Source organism: Galleria mellonella, unplaced genomic scaffold (genome assembly GCF_026898425.1).
Source record: "Galleria mellonella isolate WM207_F2 unplaced genomic scaffold, CSIRO_AGI_GalMel_v1 utg588, whole genome shotgun sequence".
NCBI classification, from domain to species: Eukaryota; Metazoa; Arthropoda; class Insecta; order Lepidoptera; family Pyralidae; genus Galleria; species Galleria mellonella.
The window spans coordinates 730,098-755,973 of record NW_026442124.1 but is presented as its reverse complement, the minus strand read 5'-3'; the positions used below and the strand labels follow the sequence as shown (position 1 = coordinate 755,973).

Genomic DNA, 25,876 nt, shown 5'->3' with positions numbered 1-25,876 from the left:
CTGTATTTTTATGTTTTGCTGTATCGACCATTGTTTATGCAAAAGATAAGCTTTCCAGTATTAGTCCTATATAAATTTTGTTACGATGAAAGTCGCTATTCTTTTTAGGACACAAATATTATACGTTATCGACACAACAATTTTTTCAAATAGTTGTGACTGTTCAATTGTCATAGTCTAATTTAAACGCAGTGTAACTATTAAAATGAATTATTGTTTCGGGAAATACATTATTCTCTGAAAATTAGACAAAAACAGTATAAAAATCTCTGCTACCGTAGCAATTATTTTTCTTCGTTCTTTCAATAGAACTGGGCCGCCAATTGCTTTATTTCCGACTTCAACGGTAACATACTATTTATTTGTCAACGAACACAGATTCAATCAGTTTCACAGATAGTTACATAATTAGCCCGCTGGTTTCATAAGTCGACTTTTGGCACTAAAACAATAGACCTTAGTAATTTATAAAAATCTCAGCTTGATATTTTTAAGCATTCTGAAAAAGAAAGAAAATCTTAACAGAGTCGATCTTTCATCCATGTAATTAAATACGGAACCGTAAAAAGAACTACAGCCAGCTGAATCTCCTTTAGTGGTATTTTTGAGTTGGTCACAACGCTATCTGTCTGATACGTGTTAATGCTGTGAACCAATTATGTTTATGTTACTATGTTTCGATTTAAAAGGTAGAATATGGCAATATGAAACATTGATAATGTAAATAGAGTTTTACAAGACTCTGTTTAAGTGAGTTAAAATTATTTAATCAGTCTAATCTTAACTTGTAACTAACTTTTACCTGCAACTTCCCCCGCGTGACCGGGATATGTTTGCTGACCGGGATAAAAAGTAGCCTATATCCTCCTTTATCCCATATATTACGTATATACTAAATTTCATAGTTATTCGATAAGCCGTTAAAACGCTATAAAGTAACATACAAACTCAATTCCAAATTCATAACACTAGTATGGATTAATAGATTATTTTAATTAAATTAATTCCTTTTAACAAATTTTATTGTTAACAAGCGATCTCGCCCGGCTTCGCAGGAATGGATAATAATTTGAATAAAAATTTGAAATAAAAAATAAATTCGTATTTTATTAATATATTAAAGCTAATGCTTTAATAGTCAAATTTTTATTACTTTGGGTTGCATTATGGTCATTTTCGTAGGAATATCAATTTTTTTGAAATTTTTAATAATAACCAGCCTGTTACTGGTGGATAATGTAACTTTTGTACAGGTGAACGACTTTTTAAAATCGGTTGAGTAGCGCTTAAATTTATCCATTATTATCAAACAAAAAAAAATTCCTCTTGATAATATTAATATAGATAATGTAGACTTTCTTTAGTTTAGACATAAAAAAATTTTATAAGACTATTGTAATAAAACGTCTAAACATGTATGGTGCATCTGTCTAGCACAAATTCAACTTTTTTGTGGTAAAAAGGATTAAGTTTGCGTTCTAAGAGTAATATCTTGATGCATTCAAGTTCAAAGAATACAAACTAGATGGTGTTTCCTAATGTTTTGAACACAATGTATATTATTTTACATATATAATTATTACATATATTATACAATAATAACAAAAAATTCTGGATGGGAAAAAATAGTTATCACATTTTATAACTAATTATTTGCAACCAACAGCCGAGGTCAGTTATCACGAATTAGCAAAGTTAAATTAAGCATATCCACAATGTTGACATATTTGCGCAAAATTATCAAAGATAGAAGTTAGAGAAATGGAGGGTAAGAGAAGTGTACGACCTGCAGATACGAGTATAGGTGGAGGCTCGCTGCGTTTTGATTTATAAAGTATAATGAAAAATAGATTGTTTACGATAATCTCAAGCGCAAAACTCAATCGTTATTACCCAGGTCAAATGCAAAAATAATGCCCTAAAAAGTAACTAACCCACAAAAAAGACAATGTTAGGTGGTTTGTTCATAATATTATAGCTGCTTTGGTCTAGTACCTCATTACAGCTGGGTGGATATCCACAATGTACATAACACAGCCGGGGCTGCTCAGTCAATCACCACCATAATTACTGCATGATAATAGAAGATATCAAGACTGTACAAAAATTATTCAGTTACCGTTTTACCGTTAGATACCCGCTATAGTCCTTCATACTCTCCGGGCCTGGCTCCAATTCACTTCACACACAATTCGAATAAGAAAGAATCTACAAAGAAAAAATATTTGGCAAGTAGTAGTAGTAACGATTTTTCGAACATAGTTGAGACCCGTCTACCTACCGAGATCCGATACGCTCTATCTCAAAGGCATTAATGACCTCCATAAAAAATTACAAAAATGTGTTGACACAATGGCTAAATATGTAATTATTTTGATAAACTAAATTATTTTCTATCATTTTTTTTAAATTGCAAATTCATATTCAATGCTTTTATACCTAATAAATTATGTTATTATATAGGTGTCTATTGCAATAGAAATACCTACACTATCATAAACTTAATTTAAGGATAAGTATCTATCGATTTGTTTATTTCAGTTTGTTCTTATCTTGGTAATTATTAATTTTATCTGGATTCAGTGACCCGCAATCATTCTATGTCAGGTTATTTTGTAACATTGCATAGACGTAAAGTTATTTTATTATTTTTTTATACTTACACAGATTAAATAATACCATATAGATGTCGAGTATTTAGTACTATTTATAGAATTTTTAATATAGCTGATACAGTTATAAAGGAATGTGATCATAATACATATCACAAGTGAGCGTAATATTTTTACAGTGAGTGCGCTAATTTGAAATTAAATTAAAACGAAGAATTCTATTATAAAGAGTAAAATTCTCTTACATTTAATTTTATAAGTATTTATCTTTTTTTTATGTCACCTACAAGATAAAATAATAATAAAGATAAAACCGCCCCTAAGGGTATCGCTGACCAATTTTTCTAATCAACGGTTAGGTACTATGGGCTTTTCATATTTCTCTTTTAGAAAAAGAAATAAGTGATATTTTAATATCTCATGAACATATTTACATAAAATAATATTAGAATGTTATTACTGGACAAAGTAATTGCAAAGGTATTAATAAAAACGCAACTAGATACCTACCAATTTATTTTTACACCTATAAAGTCGCTTGAAGAAAAACCCTACTCTGCTTACACTTACGTATGTTTTTCGAATAGATTGAATAAAAAAAATTGTCATATGTTTGTTAATGACTCCAGCATCCAATTCTGGCGACACACATTGATTAATTGCAATATTCATACACACTGTTCATCCAACATGATGCATCTTAATTACCTTGGAAAGGTGTTAACTGCAACATCAACATCAAAAAAGATGTCTACTAGTTCATCCACATCAGATTCCGGTGTGAATGATGGAGGTAACGTGACCAAAGGAGCGGCGGCCCCATTGACAGTGTGACCTCCGCAATTGAAGATCACAGGTTCCGGCTGCACCATAGGCAGCATGACTATAACGCACTCCACGAGTGCTCACCTCCACTTTTTTTGAGACAAATGTCTCTAGAGATCAACTTGGAACAGTACAGTTTAAGTCCATATCCAAACCTACACTGCATTGCGCCACGCTTGCCGCGACGCTATTTTTTTCTATAGAGATTTCTAGATATCACACTTGATAAAAAAAGTTTTTTATTATTATGTAAACTTATTATTTACTTCAAAATCATGTCCTGTTACAAGTTTCGTTTTCCATAAAAACATGCGTTAAGTTTATTACGTAGCAATTCTGCAATTTCTTATCGATATCCGTGCGAAACGTTCGCTACAAAACGACGATGAAAGTCAACTGAAAGACGAGACGTATGTATACATACATCCTTTTCGTTCACTGCTTTACAAATTATCAACAGAGCCCGGCGCGACGCAAAACGTCGGTGGCAGCGACGGCGCTGTGAGCGAGAGTAGTCGGACTGACTGACTGGCTGGACTGGACTGAACACGAACATTATTGCTGATCCAGTCACACCCACGCTTGCTAATACATAGCAAACACCACGATCTCGCTCACTGAGACGAATTTCGTAGAAAACGATTGTCGAACTTAACCGATCATAAACGAATTAATACGATGGATAAAAACAGAAAAAAATGTTTGCTATTTCATTAGCCATCCATTTGTTGCGAAACAAGAGTGAAATGTAATAAACAATCATTAATCAATTGTACGGAATTAAAATTACGCTCAATTGTGTTTAGATAAGTATGATGTTTTATTTAATAAATATGTAGATAGTTAAATCTATATTTATGCGAAAATAAAAATAATAAATCTTCTTCGGATTCCTTTTTTTGCTTTTGGTGTAACATCTTGTAATGAGATAACAGAAGCTGTAACATTAAATATTTGTTCTGACAGACTATTAAACGACAAAAATATAACATATCTATATGAATATGTATAATAAAGACTACAATATTAAATAAGAAAAAATTACTACATAACATTTATACATACGTAAAAGTGAAAAAGTTTTTTTTATTACTTCTTAAAAAGTAACGCACTTATTTATGATAAAAGTACGTTACTGCTAGTATTAATATAAGCACTTATTATATCCCCTAAATATTGACAGACTACACACTAAACTGTGACGTGATATATAAACTTGCCTACCTATACCTTCATGAAAGTGAAATGGAACAACATTCGTGTCAAGTGCACAATTTAGATAACGAGGTCATTTATTGCATAATACTATTTCAAAGATATGGTTTATAATAGTATGTTGTGTGCAATTTTACTAGTAATTCCTATAATAAATTAACTTATTTACTGAAAATGTATACTTAAAAATGAAATAGAAGAAAAATAAATATTTTTAAACCATTAACACAAGATTAATAGTAGCAGTTAAAACGTGACTAGCTCATTTTTGTTTACTATTTAAATAAAAAAGTTAAATAATTTAAATATTGACATGATAAAACTAAAGGGGCAGTAAAGGAAGAGCGCGCCGCGTGCAGATATCGGTGCAGGCGGCCCCGCAGATCTGTGTCAGTAGGTCACGGCAATGACGTGGCACACGGCCACGGCGCGGCGCGCACTTCATTCTAATTCCGCTTCACCGGTCTTACCTATCCTCATTTGACTATTTTATTTCATCCCCTAGTTTCCTAACACTTTAATCTGACAATTAACTTACTAAACAATCGAATAGCTATTTATATTCTAAAATATATTCATTCAGAACTTGGAAGAATAGTAGGACTCGATGACGACTGTTAACTTATCGACAATGACATTGACCAACTGAAATAATTCACGTGAGAATGAGTTACAGTCATAGACGATGATATAAATTAATAGCTAAAAAGTTTTCCTGTTGACATTATAATATCAACCGTACATTAAAAGTAAAATTAAAATATTGTTGCCGAGATATTATTTTGCCAAAATAATAAAATAATTGTAAATAAAAATCAAATTTATTTCACAGAGAGCATGCCAATTATTTGTAAATAAACTTTGATTAATGCCTTAAATGAAAATCCCGCCAGGGATGAAATTTTCTTAATATGAAAAGATACAAAGTTCAATTAGTATGAATTTATCAGTATGAAAATTTCTCAAAATGAAACAGCCATCATCAGTATTAACATGTCACTCGTATATAAGACAATAACCAAATGCCAATCTACAATTTTTTTAAAAACGCTAGAATTAACCTTAAGCTCCATAATTTGGTCCTACTCCATAATTCGAAATTCGTCGTAACAATTTGCCGTCTAATCCATCATTATCTTAATTATAAAAATTTCATGTCACGATGTTCGTTCATGCTAATCTCTGAAACCGCTCTAAAAACTTTAATGAAATTTTATAAATTTTTGCTCACACTTGAGAGATAGGATAATTTTTATTCCGATAAGAAAAAAATTACCTGATAAGTGATTGTAGGGGCAAAACAACATTTGCCGGGTAAGCTAATTCTACTATAAAGTACAATATCAATATTATCATTGTGTTCAATGCATATACGCTGCGACTACAGTACACGACGAACCAACTAAAGAAAAATACAAAAAAATATATAATTGACAAATACATCACCGACTTTTAATTTATCGACCAAATGATAATTATGACAGCAATCCTCAGATATCATAAACAATAATGCTCGATGATCAACGGTGCTTCATAAGAGGTAGATTTTTAAATGATCAGAAAACTAATAAGCCAAGATAAAATCGAACACTGCTCTTTAAGCTGTCGATGAATATAAAATTTGAAACAATTTTTCAAGTTGTTTGTTTAGTTTGGTTGAACTTCGACCAAACACAATTTCAATAACGAATCGAAAGAGAAGCAAACTACACATGTTTTCATCCAAAATATCACAGTCAATTGTCATTAACCAAAGCGTATTAGCATTGGTCACTTATGGAACTGAAATAAGGTCTCAAACTGCTAACACTATGATAATTCTCCAATTCACTCAGTGTAACTATGCTCGGAGTTTGACAGCGTGACAGAATTTGAAATATGGCCGACGAGGAAGAAACTGGAGTGATGTCGCCATACCAATGATATTGCTCAGGACCATACTTTCTTGAGAAATGTTAAGCACTAGATAATAAATAATGATGATGATGTTAATTTTAACACAATTTTGTCCAATGGTTACAAATCAAAAAACTAATGAAATAATGAATACCAGAGATGGAAGGGTAGGAAGGAATAACACTATCATCGTTATTACAATCTATACATCCAGGATTGTTAATAATGGGGGCTCACAATACTGGAATAGCAGTAGAGATAGCTGGAACAGTAATACATGGTGCCTACAATAAACATTACAGAGTATTCTATGATATTCATGGTCCTCTTCATGTCTTAAGGCGTAGTTTACCACTTTTCATTATGTGAGCCGTCAGCTTGTTTGCCATTCCAAATTGCTTAAAAATATAGCCAATCACTGCGTACGTTACGCCCTCATAGTTTGCAATAATCGATTCAAGGTCTGCGATATTTGACTATTTGGTTTTTGTTTTGTTATATTTTATCGCTGTGGACATGAATTTAAACCACATCGCTTCCAAATTTAACGAATTTGGACTATGTCATTACAGCAAAACAGCATCTCGTCATCAGAGCAAGTAAATTGGGAACTCTTGATGGCAGTTCAGGGATCCAGACATAAATTAATTCACGCTAGCGCAAATATATTAAAATTATGCATGCAAAAATGAATTTATGAAATTATTTAAAAGACGCTTACAAATAATTGCCGTTTACTTCATGCTTCGTACGGCCGTACGATCTAAAATTGTTATCCAGTTAACCACAATTGCACTCTTTTTCTTTCACAACGGAGACAGAAACTAAATTCAGTCCTTTGGTAGTGTACGTAGTATCAAAATACAAATATATTTCATTAGTTCATAATTATATAAATACATAAATAAATATTTAAAAGAACTTAAGACATTCATACCTAATATTTAGAAGAACTAAGACAAAGCTGATTTCTATTTATTAAAATTATACAACAATTGTTAGTGCCACGAAATTTGTTTAGAATATTTGTTATCGATCAAATGTTCTAATATTTGAACTAATTGTGCGCCTAATTGAGTGAATTTCAAAATAAACAACTGATGTTATGATTTTGTAATTTGTTATTGGTTTACATTACCTATGTAGAACAATAACAAATTACAAAACCTATATCGCAAATGATGTATAGAAAATTACACCAAATCTAAAGTTTTCTGCATCCTAAACTTGTTAAGCTATTAAAACCAGACTATAAAGAAATATTTTAGACATCCCAGAGCACGCTTTTTATTAAAAGTTATAATTCTACTATAATAGTGATCATAACGCTGCAAAGTAATAAGTTTTGAGTTATTGGCATATTAATTTGTTATGACGAATGAGATATCTAATTTTCTGCTTTATATCAGGTTATACAAAACTTTATATTACTGGTAATTTTTACAGACTTAATTTTTTTACGGGAACGTAATCTCTCTGCTCATTCAACAATCTTACGCTCTGTTAAGTTTAAATGAAACTCTACTAATATGATGTTGACAAGAAATGATGAGCCGTTACCTCAAGGGAGCATAAGTAATTTGATCAAATGAAACAACTAATGAGAATATAAATGGCGTAATATATTGGTTGGGGACTATGAGGCCCGAGCTCGCTATATATATCATGTTATCTCAATCTAATAAGTATAATATGTAGGTACCCATTTAATTTGTTTCAATCGTTAATTAAGTTAATATAATTTCGGAAATATTGCAAAAGGCTTTAAATTGCTCAATATTAGGGCGCATTATACAACCGATCTAAGCATTTACGTTTACTTACATTTTTTTTTTTCATCTAGCTTATTCTATTATGACAAATTTTCTTTATCAAGGGACTTCAAAAAGGTGAGGTTCTGAATTCGTAAATTTTTTTTCTGTGTTTATATAACGCGGTATCCTTGCACATTCTGAACTTATTTTCATATTTATTATAATCTCTTTACTCAATCAAAAAACACTTCGTATAACAATATATAATGACGGTTACAGTAAATCACCAACTCCTCTAATGATACAGTAGTAAGACGAATGAAAATTTACTAATATTTACTGATGGAATAAGAAACATAAAAACTATCTTTGGTTTATATATCAGTATATGGCATCGTAGCTTCCAGAGAGACGAACCCATTTCAATGTACTTATTAACACAAAATATATAAAGAAGAGTATAATAATTGAGACTAATGTGTTTACTCGTATCATCGGATCGTGGCTCATAAAACGGTAAACTAATTGCAGTTTTTTTTTCTTTATTTTTATGTAAAGGTTATTTGGATTGTTCTTATCTATGTTTAAATTTGGAAGTCCAAAAGTAGTCTCAATTCATCTGAATTTTTTGCGACTACATCGCTATTTCTGAACAGGTTTTCACAATTATTTTGTAATTAAAAAATATAATTACGTGTTGGTAGATTATTAACTTTATGAAAATTGGGACTACGATTTTTCTTTAGGGAGCAAAAAACTGCTTATTGAAAAGCAAAATAATACATAAATACGCAATATTTACAATATAAGTAACTACAAAACAAGTCAGTGTAGGATAAATAGATACGATACAATATTGTCGTGCAACGGTGTGTTCACAATTGACGTCGCTTTTTTTCTGCGGAGCAACACTTTTTAAGAAAAAATATTTTATTATAATATATAATATTAAATTTGTTATATAATACTTATAAATGTTAAATAATACAAAACGACCTGTAGTTCTACGCCCAATATCGCTTATTTATCCTTTCATAAGTCTTGGCTCTATATTAACGGGATTTTATTTCTTATAAAGTACTACTAGTTACAGAGTAAACAAACTCCTTCGTAGTGGAAAAAATATAACTCTTGATCACTTATGCTCGCGATTTCATCCACGTACTCGAGATATAGTCTATAAAAATGTTCTTCTTTTGGCCAAATACAACATATATATACTATCTATATCCTTATACTAAATTTCATGATAATATTTTAAACTATTAATGTTTCAAAAATAACAATAATCATTTATTATTATATAATATACAGATAACCAAAACAGAAGCAAAATCACATAATTACATTAATAGTAAGGACTTATTACTAACGTAATATACACAAAAACAAAAAAAAAGTTGAATCCTGACAACATATACAAATATTGCAGAAAGGATAGGTTAAATTTTTGTTTATAATGAATAAACTCAAAAAATAATTTGGTTGCACACAATAAATAACGACATAAAATGAGCAAATGCAAGCGAAAAGACCCCAAATAAACTGAGATAACAGCCAGGAGAAAGAAGAAGAAAAATAAATAAACTCGAAAATTTGTTAGTTTTAAAATTCTCTCAGCTGTAGGAAGTTCAGTATTAGCAAGTAACATAAGCTGTATTTATTTAAAAAAAAACTGCGAAGCCGGGGTGAATTACATATATAGAATCAAAGATGGGAAAACTCTTTAAGGTAAAATAGACGAAGATATCATATATCAAACAAATTGTATACAAAAACTTGATAAAATAGTCGAATAGAGAACACGCTCCTTTTTTAAGAATGTTATAATAATAATAATAATAATTTTTATTTCAGACTTTTTGGTCCATTAAATATTTATGAAGGAACAGTTGAATGTTTGGTTGCCGTTGAATACGGCACTGGCAAAATTATAACACGTGGAGTGTTTCATATAAAATATCGTTCATTCCAATAAAAATATATATATACATGTAACTTATCTAATCAAAAAACATTCTAAATAGTACTATCATAGTCTAAAGAACTCTTTCCTACACTGTGGTACTATCATACCGTGCCAGTGCCAAGTGCCAAATATTTGTTGGTCACGTTCATGCGAAAGGATTTTTGTAGGTAACGAAGGCATAGATATAATATAAAAATATGCAAACAATGAATTTATTGCAATGACAGGTGTAGTTTAAGTATAATGCCTAGCTCTTAGCAAAGAATCCCCGCAAATGCGTTGCGTCACGTGGGCGGGTGGATCGATTGAACTAGTAGCAATCCCAGCGCGTGCGCGAACTCTATCCTCTCCTATATCGACCGCTAACTTTTCACTGAGCGCTTTTGGGGCAGGTTAGGCCTATACTCAGAGGTCAAGGTCATGTTTCTTCCCGCTAAAATATTGGCTATGCTACTTACAGCTATATTATTTGCCTCCACGTGGATCTACACGAATTTATCAATCTAACAATAATTCGGATGCGGTTATAAGAGTACACATTTTGAAAACCATATATTTTTTTAAACTGTGTATATACTTCATCTAAGCTTAGTGTAAGGAAATTTCTGACACGCGATTTTTGATAATCTGTCTGTATATTTGCCAACAGAAAAGAAAATGGACTAGGATTTCATCACCTTCTACATATATTTATATGTAGAAGGTGATGAACTAGTATTTACTCGCAACTTCGTCTGAGTAACCAAATAATATAAATGGTAGTATACTAATAGGATAAATAGTAGGCTATATTATTTATGCTAAAAAGTATGTGTATACCAAATTATGACGATTGGTTGGCTCATTAAGGATTAGTTGCTAGAAACAGTTTGTAAGGAAAAAAGAAAAATGGCTTTTTCATATTTCCTGGCAATTTTTCCAAATTTTCTCTCTCTCCATAAAAAAATTCTTTGAGCTTCAAAGAGTATTTGAAGAAACAAATGCGATTAAAGCCAAAATAATAGTATGGTATTCTACGACGCATTAAGAATTTTCACCGTCCAATTTTTTACGAAAAGTTCTGTATGGAACCGCATGGAAAAAATACACTCTGAATTAGTCTATGTTAGATTAAGCCCACAGTTAAATATTGCTCTTCCTTCGTTGTTCCAATTAGTACCAGTATATATAAATCGACTTAAGAAAATTCTCCATCTAAATAAAATAACCTAATTAAAATATTATTATAATATATTTAGATAAAACATAATGAAAACAGTAGATGTTGCTTTGTAAAAAAAAGACAGCGACTTTTATCGTAACCAAAAATTAATCTCACTTTTAGATTTAACGTGTAATATTAATTCTACGAGTACATTTGGCTTTGCAGTTACCAAGATTTTGCTTTGATCTATCACGGCAAAATAATTATGAAACCAAAACATAAGTTTTATAACACAAAAATACGCACGACTTTAAAAAATTAATATTATTATATAATATTATTATAAAATTAATAAATGGCTAACATATCGAATAACTCACCAAAACAGTAAACTTCATATGCAAACAAACAGTGGAAAGAGAGGTCTCGTATTTAATCCTATTAATATTATAAATGTGAGTTTGTTTATACCTATAAAACTTAGTATACACGTAGTATATGTGAGAAGGATATAGGCTTCTTTTTAGTCAGTCCGGTCAGTAAACATATCCCGGTCACGCGGACGAAGTCACATGTAAAAACTAGTGACTTTAAAGTCATAAGTTTTTACCTATGACTATAATAATTATCCTTATGAATCTCGGATTATTGACAATCCTCCTAATTCAGTACACGGCAGGATATAATCATGTCGAGAGGACCGCATACAGTTGCGAAACAACTTATGCCAACGACATTGCCATAAGTACACCGCATGGAATATAGAAATATTTTTAATAGTGTATGTGATATTATGTTTTTAATAAAAACTATAATAGTTTTTGATAGCGACTCACGTCGCCCTTTAAAAAAGCGGTTTAGGCATCCTCAATCGAAAACTAAAGTACATACTTTCGATTTGAATGAAAAAAGAAATAAATGGTTAGTGTAATGAGCAAACACAATAGTGCCATCAAAATATTAACCTTGAACAGAATAGAAATGAATATTTAATTAAATAGTCTTGTTTACAAATACTATTAAATCGTCACTTTTTATCACTGCATATAGCTGGGTTCGGAATGTGATGTTATTATCGACCGAGAAGAATTCGCAAGTAATTCGACAGTTACCCTTTTTAAATAATTTTACAAACATAAATAATTTTATAGCATATTTTTAAACCCCGACGGAAAAGATGAATGTTATAAATTTGACGTGTTTGTATATCTGTGACATCGTAGTTCCTAAACGAATGAAACAATTATGATGCGATTTCTTTTGTTAGAAAGCTGACGTAATTGAGATGGTTCTTAGCTAAAATTTATGAAATTCATTCAGACGTTTCAAAGTCATCAAGTCTTTTTATAAGTTTATGCCGAGGTTTTTTTTAATTTTTAATAAACTTATAGTTATTGCGTACATTATTCTAATTCGAATTATCACACAAATTATCATATTATATGTATATACTACTTGTACTATATTATCAATATTCACAAAGGATTGTGAATATTGATAATATAATACAGTCTTTTGTGTAACTTAACAAGAAACTAAACATTTCAAAACTTGGTAGAAAAAACCTACAGGGCTCCACCAGATAGAACACCTACAGTAAGCATGCATGACTTGCTTCAAGTTACCCATGACTACGTCATAGATACAAATATACTAATACATAACGTGATAAGCTATCATTAATATGCACCAGAAATAGCATTGATACAATAAAAGCATTGATTAGTATGAACCTTTGCAGGACTGCAGCATTAATGTCAATCTTGTCAGAATAATTACCGTCAATCGTAATCTTAATTGGTTGAACAAAAAGCTGTAGAACCAATTTCATTAATCCCTCTGAAAGTCCTTACAAAAACAGTATCGATAATCAATTTATACCGAAAAATAGGACGTGAATGAAACTTTTTCTGGTAGGAATAGATCATTGCTTAAACATGATGAAATTACAGCATTCTCAGATGGTAGTGGTACTTACGGAACGGAACTCCATTCATTTAAAGTTGAATTCTAGTCGAAGAAAGTATCTAACAACTCCGCTTACCCTTTAGGATTAACGCACATGTTACCATCTAGATTTCGACAACTTATTAGAGTAATGTTAGACAGAAAGCGACCAAAAAGCATAGTTTTAGAAACTGATGACTAATATTGCTCTCCAATTCTGCTGATATGTAGTATTCTAATGGATTTTCAGTGTAATAGAATTTAGAAGGATTAATTAATTTTGGTGGCCAGCCGTAATTCATATAATTAAATAACTAACAGGTGAATAAGTAATGAACTTTTATGCAATTTTTTTTTTTAAATACTGAAGGGAATAAAAATTCCGAGTGTTTAAAAACTTAGATCATATAGATCAAATCTTGTTCTTTTCGAGTTCTGTATTTGTTTGTGTTAATAAAAATTAAAACCTATAAAATTTTAAAGATTTGAAACGTTGCTATATATTTTAGGAAATAATTAGGTCTTTAATTTTTTTTTATTCAAATAATTAATCTAGATTTGTTACAAGCTAATAATTATTCTTCCGGAGATTTCTTAAATATATGTGATGTGTATGTGTAGGAAAACTGCGCAAGATAAATGCGCGGCGAAGACGATGTTGGTAGCAGCGGCGTCAGCGGTGGCGGCGGCGGGTGCGGGCTTCCTCCGCTCGGGATTGATCGCACCCGTACTTCGAACCAGAGGCACGCGTAGCCTCCTGTGTCGTCATGGAGACCGCCTGCCGTTGCTGCCGCCGTCGGAACGTCGCCATGATTACCGAGTCAATGTGATATTTCGATTATATTCATACATTAACTACTTGCGGTTTAAGTTACTGTCATTATTGAACCAATAAACGAATCAATATAAATTGTTCAAACAGTAAGTTGTTTGCTTCACTACAAATAAAAATTTAGGACGAATCACTTCAATATACCATAGAATGTAAAGGTATTTTTTTTCTAAATTTAAAAGATGATATCTCTAAATAACTGGAATACAAGTAATTATGTATTGTCTCACTTGGTGACATATACCTCTCATGTCATGTCATTTTTTATATGTGAAAACATGCAGCCAAAAGACAATCTTAAAATATTGTATACAAAGACCTTTTCATTTAATAAAAACATCGGACGAGTAAACCTGTTTTAATTGAGCTTACTAATACTTATTACGAAACGCGAAAGTTTATCTACTTTTTCTTCTTCACTACTACTAAACTACTGAACTGATATAATTTGTATAAAACATAAATATGAACATAAATATGTAACAACATTATTATTCATGTATTACATGTACAACATCGAAAAAATATTCACAATTTTTATAAACATTTTCTTTTATATAGAGCAAATTTTATTTCAAAGTACCTCAACATTATTTAAAAAGTTCAGTAGAAAGAAATATTTCTTATTTGCGCCTAGAGACACGTTATTAGTAACATGAAAAATTTACCTTGCATCTTCAATGGCCAGCGCTGGCATAAATGATTCATTGATGCGAGTGGCGCCGGTCAGCGCCGGATTCAAGCGCTCCGTGGCTATGTCAAATCAGTTACAGTCACTAGGAAAAAATCCACCTGTAACAAATAAAAATTTGATAATGGTAAACAAGTTGAAGACGCACTGGATAGGAACTGATAAGTAAGCATACGAGTATATCGTTCGGTGTATGGCATCCTCGTGGGTTGCCATGACACTGCTGGAGACAACTATCACAATAGAATACACATATACACTGGACAGCAAATAAACCGGGCCACCCGCTACTTTTGAACTCCAATCCGATTTTCTCAGAGAGTATAAAACTTACAACTGCCAAAGTCATACCTATAGAAAGTGCGTTTCATGACGATCAAAATGACTAAAATTTAATATAAAGTACCGTCATCCTATATTGCAATCAAGCAACAAACAATGCTTACGATTTGCGCTGTTTTGACTAGAATTCGCGCTCAGCGTTCTTTCTTCTACAGTAAGAGTAGTCCGATATTTCTTATCATTTCTTTAAATGTTTTCCATCATTTGCATAGACGCGTGTATTTTTGTAACTTTTTTGAGTTAATAATGGATACAACTCCTCAGGAAGTCGCTCAAGCTGTAGCATTACTTCAAGCAGGCCACGGACAAAGTGAAGTCACTCGAAGACTTCGAATTAGCAGATCTTTAGTGCAATGAGTTTACAAACGATACTTAGAAACTGGAGCATTCGATGGCCGTCCAGGTACGGGCAGATCTAGGGCTACATCAGCAGCAGATGATCGTTACATCCAACTTACTGTTCTGCGAAATCGTCGACTCAACGCAGTTCAAGTCCAACAAAGTCTGCGTAATGAACGCCAAGTGGTCATATGTTCAGATACTGTTAGAAGGAGACTTGCTGAACGGGACCTGATTCCAGAAAAAGCGGTAATAGACCCAACATTAACAGTAGCCCACCGATGAGCACGATTTGAATTTGTTCAAGAGCATAGAGATTAGACTTGGAGCAGTGAAGTACTCTTCACTGATGAGACAAAGTCAGTCAGAGTATATCGTCGCCCTGGAGAACGTTATTCACAGTATTGCATCGAAGAAACTGTTGCTTATGGAGGAGGATCGGTAATGATGTGGGGCGGCATCTCATTAACTGCACATACAGATTTAGTTTTCATTAAGCCAACGGGCCGTACACGTGCATTGACTTCTCATCGCTACATTTCTGAAATCCTCACAGATCATGTGGTACCTTACGCAGAATATATTGGGCAGGATATGCAGTTGATGCATGGTAATGCACGGCCTCACGTTTACCAGAGGGAGACTTTGTACAAAAGTCGAATGCTTGGGTACCTCTATCCCATTCGTGTTTCAACCGTGAAGCAGTTGTGTTTGCATGGCTGTGTTTCGGTTTGAAGGGTGGGATATGGCGTGAATTTACTGGGTACGGAGGAATAACACCTGAGTCCTAGCATGGTCCTGGAATGGCAACGTATGGGTATCATGGGCGAAACAGTATACTCCGTTAAGTCCATGGTACTGCTCATGTCTATGGGCGACGGTTACCACTTTCCATCAGGTGGGCCGTCAGCTTGTTTGCCATTTTAAGTCGTATAAAAAAAAAAAAAAGGAATGCTCATGTGGTGACCCAATATCTACGCGACGTTGGCATCCGTACGATGGACTGGCCAGTTCAAAGCCCGGATTTGAACCCTATAGAACACTTATAGGATGAGCTGAAACGTCGGGTTCGAGCCCGGGTACCTGCTCCAATAAGGCTTCCAGAGCTGTGAATCGCAATTGAGGGGGAGTGGAATGCAATTCCCCAAGATTTCATCGTCAGGCTCGTGAAATCTATGAATACGAGAATGCTATCAGTTATCAAAGCAAGAGGAAGGAACACTGAATACTAATCATAAACATCTTTTTCAATTTTTTTTCTTTGTTTCCGGCTTTAATTTGTTTTTACTTGTTGATAACAAACGATTTGCACGACTGGAAACGACTCATCTTTGTAAAATTTTAAATAAACAATTACTTGTTAAATCATAATGTGCTTCCATTAATTATAATCGTCATGAAACGCACTTTCTACAGGTATGACTTTGACAGTTGTAAGTATTATACTTTTTGAGAAAATCGGACTAGAGTTCAAAAGTAGCGGGTGGCCTGGTTTATTTGCTGTCCAGTGTATTTCAGCTTCATTGCAAATAGTAAGCTTTGCACATGCGATTCATATATCATGCCAAATAAAGGACAATCAAAACACATATTAGGGAAATAAGTATTAACAATTTTTAAAACAATAGCTTATATCTTCTTGAAATCGCTCAATTATAAATGATTATATTAAAAAAAAAATGCCCACAGAATACAAATTCGGACCGTATTTTTATGCATGAATACCGATTTTGCAAGATTTCAGAATGGATTTGCATGATTCGTTTTTTATGACTTGTAAGGAAAGGACCAGTAATTACGTGGAAATGGACAATGTTGAGCGTTTTGTATGGGGCCCGGATATCACCGCTCGTCTGTCTTATGACAGATGTCAACTCGACACAATCTTTCAATCTAGGGATTAGATAGCACTGACATTAATCTACAACTCGATGATATCGATATACATTGGATACCATCCCCCCCCCCCTCCGTAGGATCTGGGCCTAATGGTAATAACGAGATCTCACTGTCGCAATGCTAGCAATATATACCTATCTTTCAGGTCGGTCTCCACAGGTTCCTCCTATAAACCATCGTGGTTAATAAGTGTAGAATTTGTCACAATGGGCCAACTGACCTGCTTCATCCTCACTTACCTTGCCTAACTGGTGCTCCGACAGTGTACACCATGTGTTATTAGCTATGTATGGTTGTTCCGTTAAGACACTAAGAAGCAACAAATAAATAAACTCACTTTCTCATTGATAATATTAGTAAGAATACAGAGTGCTTTTCTTTAGTAGGCCCTTTGAAAAAGGCTGCTACGAAGATTCTTCATAGCTCCTCATGTGTTAGCTGCGATCTTGTACTTTTACAATTAGTACAAGATTAAACCAGGTTAAGACTTTACCTACTAGATAACGAGGATAAAATATAGCCTGATGTGTTTCTACATCCCAAATACTATGTGTACAACAGATTTTATGGGAACTGCTTGAACTACTAAAGCACCAAGAACAGGACTTACTATTCCAATACAAAAAACCGATATAATATGGGCATTTTTTTTATTTAACTTAGAATGGCAAACAAGCTGATGGCCCACCTGATGGAAAGTGGTAACCGTCGCCTATAGACATGAGCAGTACCATGGACATAAGAGTATACTGTTTCGCCCATGATACCCCCCTCTCATGCTTGGAGGGAAGGGATTGCTAGTAATGGGGAGGTTAGTTCCCATTACTATCAATCATTAGGTCGACCTCCAAACGGTTCTCCCTGGAAACCATCGTGACTAATTTATCACTGAATTCGTCACGATGGACTAACTGAACTGCCCTTTCATTTTCACCATTCATCCCTCACTGGTGCCCCGCCAATGTATACCAATAGAACAGACGGGATTACTATTCCATTATCATCCATTAACCCCCCCCCCCCCCGCCATGCATTGCCATTCCTGAAGAATCGGGTGTTATTCCTCTATACTCTGTAAACTCTCTGCCATATCCCCCCACCCTTCAAATCGAAACACACCCATGCAAACACAAGTGATTCACGGTAGAAACACGAAAGGGACAGAGGTGCCCAAGCAAACGACTTTTGTATAAAGTCTCCTTCTGGTAAGTACACTTACTTGTGTGTACTTACCTGATTTCTCCACACACAGGAAAATCGTTGTCCCAAGTACATTTTAATTATTTGGTGATATTAGTAATAAGTTTTGTTTATATTTTTTTTACTATTATTTTAAGGGCTTTATCTATCGTACCCTAAACTGATTTCTCAAATAAAGCTTTGTCTACTTTCCCTAAACACGGAAAGAGAAGAATTAATAGGCATTAATAATTTACAGAGATGTTCAAATTTTTCTGGTTTAGGTTCAGTTTAGTTAATATAGATTGAATAAGAACCACAATAAATTTATTAAGTTAAAGTGGCGCATGAATTCTTCTCTTTCCTTCGTGTTTATACGACACTTTAATAGAATATGTTGCACATCATCTATGGTATCACAAGTTTGACAATGAAGTGACCAGAACTTTCCCATTATATGTGCAAATTTTTTTGATGGATAATGACCAAATCGAAGACGAACAGCTAATTTAATATTAAATCTATTGATTTTAATTCCACAAAACCAACGAATATGTGAAGGTTCAATGAATAGTTTTATACCAAATACCTTATTCTTTTGAAATTTTGTTAAAATATTCTTTCCAATCTTTTTTACATTGATTTTTGAATTTAGATATTTAATGATAATATACTAATTACTCTCAACAGGGTCAAGGCTAACGATGGAAACAACATGGCGAACGAAAATTACGATGTATATCCGAGTACAGAACTAGAGTACGAAACCCATCCCAGTGCAGAAAGGTGTAAGGGTGACGTCATATCCCCGAAACTATACAGCGGCTATGGAAGATGTTTTCAAGCTCTTGGACTGGAAAAGATATGGTATAAACATCTACGGCAAATTCTTCACTAAATTTCGATTTGGTGTTTCTTAACAGGTAGGTCTTAAAATGAACATGAACAAGACTAAAATCATGTCTAACGTCCATGTCACACCTATACCGATTACGATTAAGAGCACTACGTTCGAAGTTGTCGACGAATATACCCGGAACAAGTCCGAATGGGTAAGTCCAACTTCCACTAAGAGTTTAACCGACGAATCCAATTCGGTTTGACAACGTTCGGAAAACTACGCTACATCTTTCCATCCAAAATACCTCAGTTTAAAGACAAAAGTCTTTAACTAGTAAGTGTTTATGTGATGACTTATGAAACCGAAACATGATCCTACACGATTGCAAAAGCTTCAAATTACTTAAATTTAATGGAGAGGGCTATGCTCGCAGTCTCTTTGCATGACAGAATCCGAAACGAGGGTATCCGCAAAAGAACCAAAGTAACCAACGCAGCTCACAGGAGAAGCAAATTAAAGTAGCAATAAGCTGGTCACATAGCTTAAAAAACCAAGAACCGATAGGGAAGAAAGATTCTTGAGTGACAATCCCATACAGGTAAACGCAGTGTAGGTCGACCCCCCACTAGATGGAGTGATGACCTGAAATACACTGCAGGGAGTCAGTGGTTGCAGGTAGCTCAGGCCTGTCCTTATGGCAGTCTATGGGAGAGGATTATGTCCAGTAGTGGACGTATAATAGCTGAAATGATTAATTACTCATGACGTACAATAGAACGCGAACGATACGAAACTCGTAAATTCGAATCTAAATGGATGATGACACTTTTTCATTGTTAGCTCTATATGAAATTTCTAAGTGATTAAATTATAATAATTTAAAGTAATTGTTCAATGTGAACATTAACACTTTTTATTACAGTATTTAACAAATATTTTAAATTATTTTACTTCATGAAATTTTTTGTATAAAAAATATTAGTCCTCTGTAATAGTCCTCAGAACATTTTATGGCACATAGGGCTGTTCTTCACACACCAGACTTCGTGATATTTTCCTAAACTATAAAGACTGTCAACCTAAAGTTTCAATAATTTCAGTCATTATTTAATTAAGTTTATTTGCCAAATTAAATATTTTTTCGTAGATGTGCTAATGCACTGAAAATAATATTTCAATTACTAATTTTATTTTAAAGATGATACATGACTGATTTATATTAATTTAATTATATTTATAGATAATTAAGTAGTGGAAAATAAAACAAAAGTTGAGTTAATTGCAAGTGATAACATGTAATTTTCATTTCATATAAAGTCTTTTGTCGCAAATTTTTGTGTCGCCTATAACTCGCAAAATAAGAAGAAATTAGTAATGCCTTTGTAAAGAAGCATTTAAATTCATTACTAGTTTATTTCAAATATACATTGTTTCTGAATTTTCAACAAAAATAACATTGGAGCAACTTTGTATTATGCCTATATATATATATATATATAAGATCTTCTAAAATATTGAGATTCCCTTGTTCAGTTCCTTACATTGTTTTAGCTGTTATATGTTACTGATTAATTAGTTCAATATTTTTTTCCCAATTGTCATTTTAATGATTTACATGGTCATATTGTAAAGGGAAGATTTGGTCTTATTTTCTTCATTAATACAACTGTGCAAAGCTAGTATGGGCAACTGGTTTACAATATTAGAAAGAATATAGTAGATTTGAACACTAAAATCATTGCCATTATTTTTTTATGTAAAACCTATATTGATAGAAAAAACATTGATAGGAAGTTATAGTCAGCGGCATTTCAAATTTAAGAGTACAAAGAATATTTGTAGAATGACAAAAGAAATATTAAGTTAACTCTAAAAGAGTTCTATACCAAAAAGGTACAAAGGCCAAAAGTTCCACCATAAGGTTTTTAATGGAACTTTACTCATATGTCTGTCACAGCACTATATAGTAGAATCTCGATTATCTGAATCAAATAAAATCAGAGGTATTCCGAATAACTGAAAATCTTATATTTTTGATTATTTTTATTTTCTATACTAGCAGAAACAAAAGGAATACTAATAAGTTCTAAATGAAACTATTAGCTTAAGTGGAATGTCATCCAAAAGGGCTGTTTGTGAAACAGAAAATCTGAAATAATTATATTTCATAAAGATGTATTCTTACATATAATAATAATGTAAACCTCAATACCTGTAACCCTGTTAGAAAATTTTTTTCATTGTCATTGTCATCATCCCATACATACATACATATATATATATATATATATATATATATATATATATATATATATATATATATATATATATATATATATATATATATATATATATATATATATATATATATATATATAAAACCCTAAAAACAGAAACTTAGTTATGTAATACCCTGTAAACCAATAATTTGGGCTAAATAAGAAGTAAAGGATTGCAGTCTTAATAGTAATAACTATTAGGTGTCTACTTTATAAATAAGGTAAATAAAGGACAAAATCAATAAAATCTTATATCTATATATGAAATAGTGATGTGCTGAATATCCAATATCTGCAAATATCCAAGAAAAAAAAACTTCTTTTTTAGCAGATCTAGAAATGACCTTTTACCTTATTAAATATCATTATGTTTATGAGATTCTAATTTATAGGTAATTGTTTTGTTATTATTATAATTTTATTTACCATATTTTACAAGTTTATAATGTTTTAACAATATTTTGTATTTTTGGGGTATGTTTCCCCAAAGAATGTAAAAGCCTCCTCCATCATATTCCAATTTTTTACCTTTTAGTCTTTATTTTTCAGTTTTTTTTTCCTGTTCTCCTTGAAATGATATTGAATGTTTTGTCATTAATAATTTTGTGTTTTTTGTTGTTAACTCATATTTTCTAATGTGTCACATGCCTCTTTATTTTCAAAGTTTACCATACATATAATTTATTTGAATTATCATTCAGATTTCAGATAATCTATTACTACCTTAAAATAACAGAAACTTATTGTAGGTATTGGATGGATTGGAAAATGCAAGTATATATTTTATTATAATGCATATAAAATATGCTATATAAAGTTTTAAGTGTAAGATGTAGGTATATAAAATTAAATATATATTTACTAAATAAAAATGCACAGTCTACACAGAAGGTGGGATGATGATTTCCTATAATATAATTGTCCCAACAATTCAGAAAGGATTGTTAATTATCAGGAAAAATCGTATAAGTAATATAACTACTAAATATTCCTAGTACCTAACTTTAGTTTCTAAAAAAAAAGAAGAAAAAGAATAAAGGGAAAAGAAAAAAGGAAAGGAAAGAAGAAAACGAAAGACGAGTCCAGTTCTTTTACTGTGAACCATCTGATAGTGTGTTTTTATTTATTTCAGCACAATCTGGTTCTTTTAAGTGAACTATGTACATGATAATATTTGAGTGAACTACATATTTTATGAAAATTAGACTGTTTTAAATTTATATGATTCTATTTCCAGATTTAATGTAATAAAAGATTTTATAAAATACACACACACAATGGACCAAACCTACTTTCATCCTCCCTTACCAACCCTTACTAGTGCCCCACTAGCATATATTGATATCATAGAGAAGCTTATCATTCCATTATTATCTATTAAAGATTACTATTTATTTTTATAAAAATAGAGATCCATATCCACAGGTCTAGATACTAATTATCTGTATCTGCAGTTATACATTTTTAATTATCCAGTACCTAACTAGTATGCAGCCCTTGGTGTATTTTCTAAAATTGCACCTGACTGGTTTATTATTTTGTGTATTATAACTTAATAACTACCTCATAATATATAGCTTATAAGATGTTTTACTGCCAGGATTTCCTGGTTTAGAAATAATGATATGGAAAATATGTAGGTAATCTATGTGTAACATGTATCTGTATGATTAAGATAATACAGATATACTGGGGGGAAAGGGATTGTTAGCAATGGAGTTTGATAGCCCCATTGTTAGCAATTTGCCTTATTAGGTCAACCTCCATGTGGTTCTCCCTCGAAACCATTGTGAACAATTCTTATTGAATTCGTCACGATGGGCTAACTGACCTGCTTCATCCTCATCTATCATCCTTTACTGGTGCCCCGCCGGTGTATACCGTTAGCGCGGATGAGGTTACCATTCCATTATCACCCATTAAAAAAAATACAGATATACTTCCTTTTATTAAACAACCTAGTTAGGAACTTTTTGAAAACTTTAGTTTCTAGGTAATGAAATATAAAACTGCTTTATTTTAATGCTCTGAAATTAAAAAGCTAGTACAGTCATGCAAGATTAGAAAATGTAAGAGAAAGATATCCTAATATGAGACAAAAGCAATGGCCCTTTTCTTAAAAAAAAAAAAACCATCTATCAAATATCTATGTCACTAAACACATGTGCAGTCTTAAGTGACAGTAAATATAATAGTAGTATGCATATACTTTATACAACATTGATATGATAGAAAAAAAAAAAACAAAGGAAAACCAACAAGAAGTTAGCAATATGATTTGCCCAAAAGCTGGATGGAAACAAACTACAGGACATAATAACCAATAATGAAATATTCAGAAGAATATGTTCAAGAACTATCTGAAAAATGTTGCAGATATTAATAACTATTATTAATTATATTCGCTGTGTGTACCCTGGCATAAAATAGGTTGTTCCTTTCCCATGGGTGTTGTAAGAGAATTCAGGGAAGGTGAGGGATGGGCAGCAGTATCTCTCTAAAAACATATCTAAAAGCCTAACTGTGGTTGCCATCCCGCCTGCCAAGCGTGGCAACTACTGGCGAAACTCCCCTTATAGGGAAAGCTTATGTTCAGCAGTGGACTGTTAAGGGCTGAAATAACAATAATTGAAAAATTATGTATAATTTAAAGAGAAACTGTAATTCAGAAATAAAGGATCTTTTTATTTTTTATCAATGCTAGAAAAGCAATGTGTGCAGAAATATTACCACTGACATGATGATGATAATTATGATAATTATGATAATGATGATGATGATAATAAATATTTGACACCATAAAATAGTTAATACTGCATTTTTGTATTTTCAGGTTAAAAAAAATAAACTACAAAAGTAATGAAACATAAATAAATTTATATGGTTGGCCATTTTTAACCTCTATTACAAAAAGGAGTTATAAGTTTGATGTGTCTATGTGTGTCTGTCTGTGAAATCATATCTCCTAAATTAATATACTGATTATGACACAATTTTTTTTTTTGTTTCAAAGCAGACATGATCAGTATGATTCTTAGCTACAATTTATGAAAATATGTCCAGGCATTTCAAGGGTTACTTAAGTTTTAAAATTTTATTTATATCACCTAACTAAAGTAACAATGAGAAAAAAGTAGAATTCAAAGATATATCTAATCAATATTTACCACCTGTTATTAGTACCATGCTGAGTATATTCCCATTAACTAAATATTAATGCCTTTGTTGTGTACATTTGTTCAAATAAATAATTTTATTGGCATCCGTACTAATATTATTGATGTAAAAATTAATTTGTGCCCATTCCAATATATAGAGAATAGCATATAGGCTATTTTTTATCCCAATCAATATGAAGTGGCATGAGAGACTAGTTACAAATAAAAAAAATGGGGAAATTTATTTCTATATTAAATTGAAATAAAAAAAAAAATTAAAAAAATGTCTATGTGCAGTTTGTATTGTTGTTAGAGGATGGACAAAAAGTAGCTCAATAGCTATGTCAATACATAGTTTTTTTTTTTTTTTTAATAAAGCCATTTATTGAGGAAATGGTCATAAAGAATATATGGCTGTAATATAAGTGTGTATATGTACACAACAAAACTGAACACTTTTCAAATTACATTTAAAATAATATGATGCCCGATTCATCCCTTTTACTTAAATATGAGCAATTCTATAAAGAAAAATTATTATTAAAAATTGTAAACATCAATTCATGTTGAAAACATCACATTTAATTATACAGTTAGATAAATAAATCATTGACAAAGCTAAAAAGTTAATTATTGGTATCTAACAGTAATTGTAATGAAACACTATGAGGTGTTTTACAAAATCATCCACATTCAAGACAGTTTTAACCTATACACTATACCTACATAGATAAGGGACAGCACCTAGCACCACCTAATTGGTGAGGTGAGGATTGTTAGTAATGCAAACTACCATTTCCCATTTTTTTTTAAGAGTCATAATGGTATGGTAACCCCTTCTGCACTATCAGTATACACTATCAGGGCACCAGTGATAAATGACTGATGATCATCTTCAGCAGGTCAGTTAGCCCATTGTGATGAATTCAACTAGAATTGTTCACGATAGTTTCC

General features: G+C 32.0%; 1 protein-coding gene and 1 long non-coding RNA gene across 10 annotated transcripts in view; one reads left to right on the top strand and one right to left on the bottom strand.

Moving 5' to 3' along the window:
• The window catches only part of LOC113516935 (uncharacterized), a 68,056-nt gene that overhangs the window by 39,863 nt on the left and 2,317 nt on the right, over positions 1 to 25,876 (bottom strand). For 7 of the 9 annotated variants that reach the window (XM_052899594.1, XM_052899599.1, XM_052899596.1 and 4 more), the window contains exon 1: positions 3,321 to 3,855. In XM_052899594.1, coding sequence (XP_052755554.1) covers positions 3,321 to 3,493 — 173 coding nt within the window. In that variant the 5' untranslated portion in view covers positions 3,494 to 3,855. Of the gene's footprint in view, positions 1 to 3,320; positions 3,856 to 14,862; positions 14,987 to 25,876 lie in introns of those variants that run through there. The other 2 variants (XM_052899600.1, XM_052899597.1) reach the window with 1 other exon arrangement.
• On the top strand, positions 3,850 to 14,546 carry LOC128201748 (uncharacterized). The gene is made up of 2 exons (XR_008253418.1): positions 3,850 to 4,247; positions 13,984 to 14,546. It is a non-coding gene; the product is annotated as an uncharacterized LOC128201748 (long non-coding RNA).